This window comes from Drosophila navojoa, chromosome 5 (genome assembly GCF_054131105.1).
Source record: "Drosophila navojoa isolate 15081-1374.11 chromosome 5, UAZ_NAV_1.0, whole genome shotgun sequence".
In the NCBI taxonomy this organism is placed as follows: domain Eukaryota; kingdom Metazoa; phylum Arthropoda; class Insecta; order Diptera; family Drosophilidae; genus Drosophila; species Drosophila navojoa.
In genome coordinates this window covers 9,109,104-9,122,911 of record NC_142893.1, presented here as the reverse complement: position 1 = coordinate 9,122,911, position 13,808 = coordinate 9,109,104, and the positions used below count along the sequence as shown (strand labels likewise).

The 13,808-nt window shown below is 42.4% G+C and overlaps 4 protein-coding genes across 4 annotated transcripts; 1 reads left to right on the top strand and 3 right to left on the bottom strand.

The window, feature by feature from the left end:
- Positions 1 to 573: 573 nt before the first annotated feature.
- LOC108653693 (cilia- and flagella-associated protein 61) lies at positions 574 to 5,283 on the bottom strand. The gene is made up of 13 exons (XM_018104408.3): positions 4,945 to 5,283; positions 4,587 to 4,886; positions 4,373 to 4,517; positions 4,161 to 4,318; positions 3,942 to 4,099; positions 3,605 to 3,891; positions 3,149 to 3,489; positions 2,608 to 3,087; positions 2,318 to 2,554; positions 1,678 to 2,246; positions 1,457 to 1,620; positions 1,149 to 1,397; positions 574 to 1,082 (listed from the first exon to the last, which is right to left on the bottom strand). Exons 1-13 carry the CDS (start codon positions 5,217 to 5,219, stop codon positions 735 to 737), a joined length of 3,711 nt encoding a protein of 1,236 aa, XP_017959897.1. The 5' UTR covers positions 5,220 to 5,283; the 3' UTR covers positions 574 to 734.
- Positions 5,284 to 5,295: 12 nt separating this feature from the next.
- On the bottom strand, positions 5,296 to 11,036 carry LOC108653722 (cilia- and flagella-associated protein 61). Its single transcript, XM_018104443.3, has 15 exons — positions 10,783 to 11,036; positions 10,339 to 10,653; positions 9,980 to 10,282; positions 9,812 to 9,919; positions 9,118 to 9,242; positions 8,777 to 9,057; positions 8,624 to 8,706; positions 8,060 to 8,537; positions 7,718 to 7,995; positions 7,291 to 7,527; positions 6,654 to 7,228; positions 6,439 to 6,602; positions 6,109 to 6,366; positions 5,807 to 6,016; positions 5,296 to 5,544 (listed from the first exon to the last, which is right to left on the bottom strand). Exons 1-15 carry the CDS (start codon positions 11,034 to 11,036, stop codon positions 5,362 to 5,364), a joined length of 3,852 nt encoding a protein of 1,283 aa, XP_017959932.1. The 3' UTR covers positions 5,296 to 5,361.
- Positions 11,037 to 11,194: 158 nt separating this feature from the next.
- On the bottom strand, positions 11,195 to 12,384 carry Obp58d (Odorant-binding protein 58d). Its single transcript, XM_018102936.3, has 4 exons — positions 12,181 to 12,384; positions 11,995 to 12,123; positions 11,504 to 11,660; positions 11,195 to 11,437 (listed from the first exon to the last, which is right to left on the bottom strand). Exons 1-4 carry the CDS (start codon positions 12,316 to 12,318, stop codon positions 11,202 to 11,204), a joined length of 660 nt encoding a protein of 219 aa, XP_017958425.1. The 5' UTR covers positions 12,319 to 12,384; the 3' UTR covers positions 11,195 to 11,201.
- Positions 12,385 to 12,508: 124 nt separating this feature from the next.
- Positions 12,509 to 13,368, top strand: Obp58c (Odorant-binding protein 58c). The gene is made up of 3 exons (XM_018104423.3): positions 12,509 to 12,638; positions 12,700 to 13,048; positions 13,111 to 13,368. Exons 1-3 carry the CDS (start codon positions 12,597 to 12,599, stop codon positions 13,317 to 13,319), a joined length of 600 nt encoding a protein of 199 aa, XP_017959912.1. The 5' UTR covers positions 12,509 to 12,596; the 3' UTR covers positions 13,320 to 13,368.
- Positions 13,369 to 13,808: the final 440 nt, after the last annotated feature.

Genomic DNA, 13,808 nt, shown 5'->3' with positions numbered 1-13,808 from the left:
GAAATTTTTTAGACGCACAAGAGTATGCAATAGAAATTGTAAACTGTAAATACCTTTCTGCGCACAAAAGTATGCTATGCAAAAATCAATTGAGAATAAATGTTGAGCACAAAACTATGCACTGCAAATATTTATTTTCTTGAACAGCATGCTGCTGCAAGGTTCTGGCAGGCATTTAGAGTTTGAGAGCTATAAATAATTAATAAAACAACAAAATGCATTAAAACAGATTGAGAAATTAAATAATAAATAAATACATAGTCATAAATACATAGTATTTAATAAGAATAAAAAGGACCACTTAATTCAATTAAATGTTCAGCAGAAAAGTATGCAATAGTTTTATGCAAGTTATGCTCGAATTACAATTTCTGTTGCATACCGATGAGGGTAATTGTTATTTATTCATATATTAAATAACAACTACCCTTATCGGTATGCAACAGAAATTGTAATTAGAGTATAACTTGCATAAAACTATTGCATACTTTTTTGCTGAACATGCAATTGAATTAAGTGGTCCTTTTTATTCTTATCTTCCTTCTGCAGATACTAAAATTCACAAACGATCAATAAAAATGTATCTTTCGTATATTTAGGATATAATACCTATGAAATGAAATATAATGATTGCTCTGAATTATACAAATTGACAGACCACAATGAATCTTGAAGAGAAGCTAAAAAACTGCCCGACTGAAACCTCGATATACCAAAAAAATTGAATAAACCATTTACGAAGGCCAATCCTCCGGCAGGGCAAATTGATTGACAAACTCTTCGCGATATTCGCGCAGAAATTTGAGAAGATTCGCTTCTAGAAAATGTTTGCCCGCCTCAAAGAAATCAGAATTCATGCCAAGGCCACGTGAGCTTATGTGCTGGTGCAGCGACTTGAGAGTATCATGATTTTTCCCCTGCAACTCATCGAAGCGGTCATGCATAATATACTCTGTCCAGGGTTCCTGAAAAAAGTTAATAAAACTTTTAATCAAACCCTCTTTCCAGCGATTGTGCATATTATTCAGCAGCGTCACATGTCGCCCACAGAAATATTCCAAAAAGAACAGAGGTTGCGATATCTGAAAATTGAGATATATATATGAGTATGTATGTAGGCATATACATATATTTGTGATCCTGTCTACCTTGCGTGTCACACACACGATCTCCTCGACAAATAGTTTGCGATTCAATCGCACACGACAAAAGTCGCCGTCATAGGTGCACATGAAATGGCTGTACTCGTTGGGCAGCGTGGCCAAGAGATATCGCTTGGGTATCGTTATTTTGATAATCTTATGATTTTCCGGCAGTTGAGCGTGAAAAAGAAGGGGTTTGGAAAATTTCTTCTCCTTGGTGGACATATCCTTGCCCAACTTCAAGATGTCCATTAGCTGAGAGACGAACGGATTTAGCAGATCAAAGGATATTATAGCAAAACAGTGTTAGCCACCTTTTGAGCCATCTCCCGTTCACTGGTGTATATATACTGATGAAAGGAATTCCACAGATGGACAACACAGTTGCCAGCCGCATAAATTGAATCATCACTTGTCCTATAATCCTCATCGATCACAATTCTGCGATTGTGCAACATAACCTTGCTGTCTTGTAGCACTGAAAGTAAACTTCAAGGCTTTACCCAAAATTCCAGCTATCACCATACTAACTCACCTCGCTGGATCGCAGTTGGCAGGAAATTCTCCGAGAAATTGATGAACAGGTTGCAGGGCACGAGCAATTGTGATTGGCTGGGAAAGCGCTTGAACTCGACTTTCTCTATAAAGTTAGCCGTAGGATAGCAATGAAACTTTTCGAAATTTGCCGACTCATGGACGGTAACGCCCAAATCGATGACTATATCCATCAGGATATCTTCCAAATTGATGTCACATGTGGGATTATTGATATACTCCGGCTGCACCATCTTGTGCGGCTCAACAAACACAATTTCCGAGGAAAAACAGCCGTGCCTCAGCAGAAAATCAATGCACTCGTAGACGGCCAAATTGTGGCCATAGACGATAATGCATTTGTCCTGCAATTTGGTCTTGTTGAACTCCATCAGTTTGTGATAGAGCTCGATCTTATCCAGCCGGTTATTGATTGTCATATAGTTCTCGGGCAGGTCGGTAGAAGTACCTCCAGATTGCGAAGGGAATCCGAACTTTGTGTCGCACAGCAACAGCAGCTTATCGTAAAAGACCCTGCAGTAGTTCTCCAGGGTAATATACTTCTCTTTACTGTAGAATAGAGTGAATATAACTAATATATATGTATATATTTGAATATTTGGAAAAAAACTTATGTATACCGCATAATGGTTTCCACTTCGCCTGGGACAAAGTTAATGTAGTTACGCATGTCCAGTCGCTGAGTGGTGTCCATGACGAAGGGACAGGTGTTCGCAGTGTGCAAATAGCATTCGTTGCGAGAGAGACAGTACTCGCACTGGACTGACTGATCGTACTCAGCCTCGACCTCGCCATGATTCACTATCACCGTGACATCCAACAGGGGCAGACAGTTGCTAACACTCACGTATTTATAGCTAAGGCCGGGAGAAGATCAGAGAGAGATTCACAAATGAAACACAGTTCATACTCGGGTGTATTCCAGCTGAAGACCATGAGACGCAGAAAGGCCTTGCAGATGTCCGAGAAGCCGATGATGACGAGTGAGTTTTTATTGCCCATGTATTTGGAGGGAAATAGGTTGTGACGAAACAGATAAAACTCATCCATGACACAGTTGATTTTCGATAGATCCACCAGATCCGAGGCACGCCGATAGCACTCCTTGGCCCTAGTATCAATGAACCAATTGCGACGCATTCGCCGCGGCTCTACGGGCATCATCTTGTTGGCCAAGTCGTTGGTCATGGCGTCGCCCTTAATTTCCTGAAAGTAGAAAATATCCCGAAACCCGGATCGTACGGCCACCGTGCGCAGCAACTCATCCGACCACATATGGAAGTAGGGATGGAGGCAGAGCATCACCAGCTCGCCGCGTTCAAACGTCAAAAAGCCCTCGTCGTGGGGCAAGAGAAACTGCTTATAAACCGCCTCATAATCCGAAAAGGGACTAAACCAAACGAGCGAATTCATCATTTTGTGTTTAGAGGCCAAATGCCACGCCCACTCACCGTAAAATAGCAAAGCCAACGGCGGTGGTATTATCCCTGTTCGTATGGCCACAACGTATAACCCAAAATTTAAACTCCGACATTTGATTGTACAAGACATCGAAACAAATCTGCTTGATAATCTTCAATTGGATGCTTTTTTTCATGCGGCCATGCGACTGCCTGAACGACCTGCGATCTCCCGGTTCCGCTTTTATTCTACTGCCCGATGTGAATAAGCTGTAAACATCGTCGAGATCCTCCTTAACGAGTGGAAAAACACTTAGCTCAGTATATATCGAGGAGCGATGGGCGACAAAGACGTCGTCGGACACATTGCAGCTGGGTCGGTGTTGAACGCGCTATAACAATAGAGAGTGAGAGAGCGAGAGAGAGAGAGAAAGAGAGGTAAACAAGGAGGGAAGAGAAGAGAACGAAATGAGAACTCTGAAGACGGTATTGCTCAAGCCAACTCACTATAAAGTACTTGAGTAGTGCCCAAAGGCTAACCGAGTACTTGGCACCTGGTGGAATGGGCACCAGACAGTAGTCGCGATCTGGATACGCGCTGAACATGGCGCAGAGATAGTAATAGGTGTACTCCAATCGCAGGCTGGGATGCAGTATAAAGTTCTTCAAGACGAACGCCCTGGACGCATTTTTCAGAGTGTATTTCTTGAATTTGGGCAGACGCGCGGGTACATCGTATGATACCCTCAATGTTTTCAGCCTTTTGTCCAAATAGTTGCTGCTATTGTGGAGCTCTGCAAGGGTCGGGGCTTAAATCTATGGTTCACATTCAGTTCGACCTTACCATAGTGTATGAAATTGAATTTCGTATAGAGTTCCCGTGTATTTAGGTACTGCCTATCTTGTTCTTCAGGACTTCCTTTCTTGTGCAACAACACCATCTCTCTCTTCTCGAAATACGTTTTTTTCTTCAGATTAAAATATTGTCGCTGGTCCGCCGTGCTGCATATGGATATACGAGAGGATTCTAAGTGAACTAATGCGATTTATTCTATCGGCTTACTAGACTTCAAACTGAACCGTGGCATGCGGTGCATCGGGCGTATAACTAACCAGGTTGCCCAAACTCTCCAAATCGAAATTCTTAATCAACCCTTCGATGTCCGTATCATCCGTTAGCCACATCATGCCCGTACTGCCAATAGCTGCAGGACCGCTGTCCTAGAAGAGAAACCATTGAGAATGCAATATGTTTTCGGCAGATGGCGCTTTTACCTCTGTAACAATAATTTTGTCATTCTCCATAGTGCCGCCCGATGTGCCCAGTAGAATCTCGGCTATATAATAATCTCCATACTGCTTACGCATATGGGGCTCCTCAACGTCTATCATTTCGATGACGTCATCATTGTCCTCAGGCCTGCATATCGATTCGACTTGGGATTAGAGCAACTCAGAGACTCAGAGAGTCGAACAACCAGCTACTTACAGCGCCTTGCGAAAGTTTATGACCGGCATAAAGTCATTTCGCGATATGACGATAATTGTGGGCAAATTCTTGCATGCGTACATATCAAAGGTGTTTGGATAGTAGATCTTACCAAAGTCCTCCAGCAGATCGTACTCCTTGGCTGAATAGTTCGGTGGCCTGACAATGACCAAATAGTTGATCTTATGCTCACGATAAAACACCTCCAAGACGACCTGTTTCAATATCTCGACATGCTCCCGAATATATATATAATAGTTAAAGAACATCGTATTCATAAGCGAAAGGGGCACATCGATACTGTGAGGAATGCAAATCAAATATATTTATTATAAATAGTATCTTGTTTTTTCCTTACCAGAAACGGCACTTTAACCACTGCGGCCAGAAATCGTTGGACAGCACAGGTATATTGGGATATATACAGAACTCACAGTAAGCCAATAACAGTTTTGGCGATTTCTCTTCGTAAACGACAAAACGATGCGTTTGATATTCGATGAATAGTTGGGAAATGGGCGCGTCTGACTTCTCTCCAAAATGGTTGGTGTAATCATTAATAAAAAGCACTCCAATGAGCTCTAGATCAAATACGCTAGCCGTGCGTATCACATACTCTTCCAATTCAGCCATTATATATATTATATCTATATAAATATGTATATACAATTATTATATATGTATATTACTATAATATATAAATGTAATACTGTGTGTACTAATGTGTGACTGGAATCTCATTCAACTACTCAGTTTCGTTTGTATTTGTTCACATCTAAAATTTATAGTCGGGACTTGGACCAACGTGTTTGCAGCTGGCGCCCGAAGTGTCCCCAGCGCAATAGTCCTCAGGTAGAGCAAACTCGTTGCAAAAGTCCTGGCGGTGCTTTCTTACAAAATCCAACAGATTTTGTTCCAGTATATGTTGATTAAAATCGCGCAGTTGATTCGAGGGAGGCTGAAATTAGACAAATACCATCACGAGTTAGAAGCCAAAATATCAGACTAAACTTTGCCCAAGGCAGATCTTTATATTCCGAATGTGGTACGGATTCGGAGATGTATTATATCTTCTTATGGCATAGGACTCTCACGGAAATCCTTCGAAAAACTATACTTACAAAACAATACATAAACCTAGAACTTCTTTAGCTTTTTCTAGTTGCAAACCTCAACGATCTTTTCAGATTCTATCGAAATTGCATTTAGTTTTTACTTACCCTGTTCAAATTTTGTAGCATGGGCATAAGTATCTTATGATTTGCGGCTTGATAGTCTTCGAAATTCACATGCGTTAACAGCTCCGTCCAGGGCTCCTGTAGAAACTGCAGAAAACACTTGATAGAGCCGGCAATATACCGGGCCTTCAAGTTGTTCAACAGCGTCTCGTGCTTGCCACAAAAATGCTCCAGAAAGTCAAGAACTATCGGCTGCAAAGGGAATAATCAATATGAAATAGTAATGCTATCGAGGCTTATGAAGAGGATTAGAATCAGGATCAGGATCAGGAGGAGAGGCTCACATGTTTCGTAACTATGACAATCTCATCCACAATCATCTTGTGATTGAGTCCAATGCGACAGAAGGTGTTATCCTCATTATAGGTGGTCATGGTGCATTTCTGGCAGGGCATGTGTACAAAGCTGGCCATATAACGACGCGGCATCGTCAGCTTCGTGATGTAGTAATCGAGGGGCAGCAAGGCCGTAAAGAACGTGCACTGAGAGTACTTGTATTCGAAATTCGGATCGTTTGTGGATATACACAGTATGTGCATAAGCTAATGGGAGATCAGAACAAAGAGGATTATGATTCCGATTTGGAAATATACCGATCAATCAGACACTCAAACCTTTTTTGCAGTCTCCATTGCATTTGTGTACTGATACTGATGATTGATATTATCAACCATCTTGATAAACCTGCCGGCAGCGTAAATATTTGGATCGTTTGTCTGAAAGTTCTTATTAACCACTACCAGGCCATCTTTCACAGTGATTTTCGATTTCTTCAGCGCTGTATTGGCACGTATAAGCAATGATTGATATTAATATGGGGTTCACTTACAATGCACAGTCGCATAATCCATGAAGCCCTCCTTAAACGATATGAATAGATCACAATCGAGCGTGACTGTCTTATTGAACTTGAAGCTGGTGAATATCGCTTGAATGATGTAGTCTTTCATATCATTCGTTTCCCAGTGGGTCAGTGTGAGATCTCTGTGTATGACGATGCCCAGATCATCCAACATTTCGTCGAGAATATATTGCAGTTTCTGATCAACATAGGGGCAGTTCAGTTTTTGCTCCTCCTCGGTGCCAGTGTTTACTTTGGGCTGAACGAGCACAATGCGCTTCGGGGCAACGCCGTGGGACATGAGAAACTCGATGCCTTCATAGGTACTCAAATTGCTGCCATACACGAGAACGGTGTATTGACGCTTCCGGTCCTCGTTCAGCACGCGCAGCTTGTAGAACAGCATGAACTTATCCAGGCGACTGTTGATCTCAATGAAATTGCATGGCACCACGGAAAGATGCAAGCCTTGGATAGTTAGACTGAAGGTCTTGTAGTTCATGAGCAGCAGCGTATCGTAGTGCACGTCACAGGTCTGATTGATCTTCACATATTTGCGCACCCTGAGGTGGATTAGTGGTGAAATCTGATGGATAACGGTTTCTCTTTATTGCACAGCTCTCACCTGTTAATGTAGTCGATGTGCCCGCCCACAAAGTGGATGCGCAGACGCAGATCCATGCGCTTGATCGTGTCACGCACATAGCACGAATAGTTCTGACAGTACATAAAGCAGTGTTTACGCGACTTGCAAAACGTACACTGGAACATGCAATCATATTCGGCCTCGACGAGGCCAGGTGCTGCTATGACCGTCACCTGCAAGCGCGGCAGACACGTAAAGGACTCCGAGTTGGAGTGACTGCAGAGAAAAGAGATAGATCGTTAGATAGATAGAGGGATAGATGGACAGATAGATAGAGAGATACATGGAAAGATACATAGAAAGACAGATAGATAGAGAGATAGATTGATAGATAAATAGGAGTAGAGTCAGATGTATTGATGGATAGATAGAGAAAGGATTCAGAGAGTACTCGCTGTACACTCACTCCTTGCTATTCCACTGAAAGACGAGCTGGCGCAAAAAGGCCCTGGCCACAGGCGAGAAACCAAGTATAACCAAACGCGTGTTATTCCCAAACCATTGCGTAGGACTCAGCTTGTGGCGAAAGACGACCAGCTGATCGTTGAAGTAATCCAGTTCGGGCAAACCCTCAAAGGTGGGGCCCACCGTCTTGGTTGGCTGTCGCTTGAAGAAGCTCTTCTTTCTGGGACTCGGCTCGATTTGCATCATCATCGACTTTAGATCGTTGCTGAATAGGAAACGCTACAAGAAGGCCAACAATTAATGACAATAGTAATTAGTGCTTACTACATATATCGCATCCTACATTACGTGCGTATATGAAGTAGAAATCGTAGTAGTTCGTCTTGGCCGCCAGATTGCGTAAGATCACATCGCAGCAATTGTGATAGAGTGGATGCAGGCGCAGTGAGATGATCTCGGCCCTCTCGTTCTCCAAGTGGTGATCGTTGTTGGGCAAGTGGAAATGATACAACAGTTCGTGACGATTCAGATACTTGCGCAACACCACATAGCCCACGGCCGTGTTCTCCTGGACCGGTCTGGTCGAATTGCCACAGCGTATGGTGAAGAAATTATATTCGCTGTTCTTATTGCTCAGCACATCGGCCATTATCTGCTTTATCACCAGTATCTCGTTGTCGATGTCAGCGAGCGTATTGATCTTCGAGTTGTACGCGTAACTGACCGAAGCCGAAGAGTACGTTCTCTCATGGGCCGGCTTGTTCACATCACTGAACATATCCATAATCAGATCGATGTCTTCGTTTTGCAATGGAAACAGGCTAAAAGGAGTAGAAGCGTTTCAGTTGAGCGCAACCGACTTTACAATACCCGTTCAGGCTTAGATGGCAAGCAAGTATTCACTCACCTAATCTCTCCAAAGATAGTGCTACGATGCGTTATGAAGATCTCCTGCAAATCGAAAACATCACTCGGGCGCTGCGCCACGGGCTGTGGGTTGGGCAGGGTTAGAAGTGAATACGAATATTCATTTTGGAATTTGAAGCTTGAGACGACTTGCCATAAAGTACTTGAGCGCCTCTACATGACTCCGCAATGTAGTGGCGGTCTTTGGTATGGCCATGATGCAATAGTCGCGATCTGGAAACGCCGAGTACATGGCGTTCAGGCAGTTGAACAGACGCGGCAAGGGGAAATCGTTGTTCACACAAATGAATCGCAGTTCGAACACATTGGAGGATAGCTGTACACCGTCCTTTTTCCGATTTTTCGGGTCCATATTGTAAAACAAATTAACAATCTTATCGTGCTTGTTGATATAGTAGTGCAGTGTGCCGAACTCTGTGAAAGTGCGCATGACAATGAGACGGGAGAGCTTCTGTTATCACTGGTCTCACTTACTCTCGAAGATATAGCTAAACTTGAGGTATAGAAATTCATGTGCGTAGAACTTGTCGATGCTCGCCTTCTTGTCTATATCTAGAATATTGCCATCTATCGAGTTATCCTTGACTAGACTAGAAACACTGCGAGAAATAGGACAGAATGCTTCAGTTGTGAATTTTTAAATAAAAGTAGTAATAGTAGTAGTAGTAGCAGTAAGAGTAATAGTAGTTATAGTAGTAGCAGTAATAGTAGTAGTAGTAATAGTAGTAGCAATAGTAGTAGGAGTAGTAGTAATAGTAGTAGCAATAGTAGTAGGAGTAGTAGTAATAGTAGTAGCAATAGTAGTAGGAGTAGTAGTAATAGTATTAGTAGTAATGGTAGTAGAAATAGTAATAGTAGAAGTAGTAATAGTTGTAGCAGTAATAGTAGTAGCAGCAATAGAAGTAGTAGCAGGAATAGTATTAGCAGCAATAGTAGTAGTAATAATAGTAGCAGCAGCAAAAGTAGTAGTAGCAATGGTAGCAGCAGTAATAGTAGTAGCAGTAATAGTAGTAGCAGCAATAGTAGTAGCAGCAATAGTAGTAGCCGCAATAGTAGTAGCAATAGTAGTAATAGCATAGTAGTAGCAAAAATAGTAGTAATAGTAGTAGCAATGGTAGTAGATAACCGTTTACAGGGTATATAAGCTAAGTTGTAATGACGTAATTACCTCATGTCGCTGACATTGCTCTGGATGTCTCCGAGTACGGCCGATTCGCACAGCTCATGCATGGCAGCGGCTGTGAATAGCTGGGCATCCGGAGTGCGCTCCGTCCACCTGCGTAGGTGCTCAATTGTCACGTATATATGCATATGATAAATCTGATGAATCGCTCACATGACCGTGATTTCCTCGAATCCACTCGGCTTAGTGGGATTGAAACTGAGCAGATTGCCAAACATTTCCATCTCGTAGTTCCGCACGTAGTAGCGTATATCGACGTTCGCATTCAGCCACATGAATCCCGCCGTCATCGATTCTTGATTCTCGTTTTGCATCTCCATCACAATTATCACCGAGTCCTTGGCATTCGCATCCGTTCGCATTAACTCCTCGGCTATGTAGAAATCTCCCAGAGCCGCTCGCATCTCGGGCAGCTCACGCGAATGCATTTCCACAATATCATCGTTATCCTCGGCACTGAGATTGGTTAGAAGTTAGATTTATACATATACAATAAAGATTAGGATATTTACAGTGCCTTGCGATACGTGATGGTCGGCAGGATGCCATAGCGATTCACAATGAAAACGGATTGGGTATTCGCATTGCTCTCGATGCTGAACTCGCGCGGATAGAAGATCTGACAATACTTGGCCAGATCATCGAAGTGCTCAATGTAGTGCGTATGCTTGGCCAGATAGGGCATACGCACGGCTATCAAGTTCAACAGACGATTCTCGCGATAGAACACCTCGCGGATCAGGGCGAGCAGCGATTCGGGCTCATCCTCGCGGTAGATGCAAAAGGTAAAGAACAGGGTGTTCAGCCAGCTGATAGAGGCTGTGATGCTACATGAAGCAGGCCATGACAATCGCATATAGTATACACACACATGTATGTATGTATATATATATACGGATATTTATCTGTCAGTCTGGTGAATAGAACTATATTTGTTTTTGTTGCATATCTTTTACCAATATCTGTGGAGTAGCCAGTCTAACCAACTGTCGCTGGGCAAGGGACCGATTGCCGGATAGTTGCGAAACTCCGCGAAGGCCACGATGCTATTGTCCCGCAGGGCGATCAGACGATGGGTCTGATATGCCTTGAAGGTCTCCTTGATGTCATATTTGGTGCGCTTGTTGCCAAACCACTTGACATGCGAGTCATGGATGAGCAGTGTGAGTTCTTGCGCATTTTCCTTGGTGGCACTACGCACTGAGTACATTTGTAATGATGTATATGTATGTATTTATGGAAACTGTGTGTATGTATTTGGATGTGTGTATATGTGTCGATCTAACAATAAAGTGAGTTTTTTTTCTGTTTTACTTTTTATTATTTGGTGTACACCGAATGATTGATTTTATGTGTAAGACAGCTCCTGCATATCCTAGTGCTCGACAGGCGCCGGAACTCCGTCGAGCTCATAGCACTTGACCTTGGCATCGTGACACGACTTTTTGGTGTTCGACTTCTCTCTGCCCTCCCACCGAAAATACGGGCATTCGTGCTTCTTGTGATATTCCGTCTGACAGAGGTACACCATCAGGAGGAAGGGCCGACAGGCATTCTTCAGCATGGCCTTGGCGCCCGGACTGGCCTTCAGCAAATTGTACAGATTCATAGCTGGACAGAAGGTTATTTATTGAAATGTTATATGGCTGGTAAGCATGGAAGGACATTTCGTCTTACCATCTTTGCGACAAAAGTCAAACATTCTGATATGATACGCCTGCTCCTTGGGCCGACCTGCATACAGAGTCTCCGCATCGAGCTTTACCATCTTCATGTTGATCGTTTCGCTCTTGCCCACATACTTGCGCTGCTTGTAGAGGCACTCGACGAAGCACTGAAAGGTAGAGGAATATCCGCATAGCTTATTACCGATGGAATTATATGAAAGAATATATATGGACAGATGGAAAAACAGATAGACGAAAAGCTCGATGGACTGGAAAACAGACGGAAAAGCATGGGTAGATAGACTCCTATGTTGACCAAGAATATTTATACTTTTTTGAAAGTCCTAAGTCCTCAGCATTCTAGATGGGTTCAGGTTGTTATCTATAATCTTAAAAAGTCTATGGCGGTATGTGCTACTACATAACTATATAAAAACTAAATATATACATATCCAAAATAAAAAGAAAATTACATTTAAATTGTATATTTTCGATACGAACCGATAGAAATTTGAGGGTCTTGCCCATATCCGTATCACCATCGGGTGGCAATCGATCGGAGTGTATGGTGAAGCACTTCATGAGCGTCTCATCATCGCCCAGGTACAAATCGGAGCAGCAGCCCCTGCGCTAGCATTGAAAAGGAGCTATTCAGTATCTGGACTTGTATGAGATGTGGCTGCTAACCTTTTTGTTGCACTGATCCAGCGTAAGATTATCGATGGGACTCGCCTCCGGCACTTCCTCCTCAGAGACTTCCTGCGCCCGGACCAGGCCAAGCAACGGTAGCAGCAGCAGCAGTGAGAGGAATATTGGGTAACGCATTATTATGCCAAATGAAATGGACTCTGGGTCTACACTCAACTTTATAACATTTCGAATTTTTAATTGTAAAAATTAATTACATTATTTAATTATAATTTTGCTTAATTAAATGTAACGAACAATTACAGCCCCAGTTGTGTAATGGCTCGCAACATAAACAAATCCATTAGTTCGGAGATCTAATAACTCACTCAAGCCTCAGTTAAGGCAATCACCGGAGAACTGGCTATATAAAGACCCCAGCGGAACGGAATGAAAACAGGCTGCGACGCAACAGAATGTTTCTGCTAAGAACCTTTGCACTCTTCTATCTAGTCTGGGTAAGTTGTGGATTTATATTTAACTTCCAATATTTTCTATAAAATGAAGCGCCATCTACAGTGCGCCAGCGCAGGTGAGATTGATTGCGATAAAACGGATGCCGTGAATGAGGATCATGTGCACTACTGCTGCAAGCATCCCGAGGGCCACAGCGAAATCATTGATAGCTGCTCCAAGGAGACGGGCTTCAAAATGCCAAGCGCCAAGGAGCAATCCCTGGTGGATCTGACGGCCACGCGTGCCATCTCGGGCACCTGTTTTGCCAAGTGCGTCTTCGAGAAAATGAACATCATGAAGGACGACAATTTGGACATGGACGCTGTCAAAAAGTATCTCAATGAGAAGTTCAGCCACGATCCGGAATATGTCAAGGAAATGATCAACGCCTTCGATCACTGTCATGGCAAATGTAAGCAAAGAGAATATAAATCTAGATATATTTCTATATATGATTATTTGTTTCTCTTTTAGCCGAGGAGAATGTTGCCAAGTTCATGTCGAATCATGTCTTTGTCCACATGTCCCAGCATTACTGTGCACCCAAGTCCAGCGTCATCATGGCCTGTGTCATACGTCAGTTCTTTCACAACTGTCCCAAGGATCGTTGGGCCAAAACAAAGGAGTGCGAAAATCTATTGGCTTACAGTCAAAATTGTCGCGATTCTTTGGCTACTTTGTAAATGGAATTTCGAATTGGCAAATGAACGAGTTATTAAATAAATGATTTCATATAAAACACTAATTAAATAGTATTTAACTGAAAAATTGTTTAATATGATATCTATATGATCTTTCAAAACACATATATGTGGTAATAAAAATCCTACCTAAAGAGCATCTCTCTCGAAGCTGTATTAATGTATCTTCTTATCCTATTCTAAAGTTAATTTTCAATAAATTCAAATATTCGTAATCCTTTCTGAACTTAACCTTCCACAAAAAGTCATTATATCTTAGTTTCAAGCTCTTCCAACAGTAGACTTTAAGCAGCTTTAAGCAACAAATATAAAATTTTTCCTGCTACAAAAATTCTTATAATTCTTACTGATCCCAGGCCCTTTCTTCTTTAGCTCTCGCATACTTCTATTCTACAGCTTGATTTTACCTCTCTTACCCCTTGGCTGCTTATCCAGCTAAAATTATAGTTAAAGCATTATGCATATGTTTTA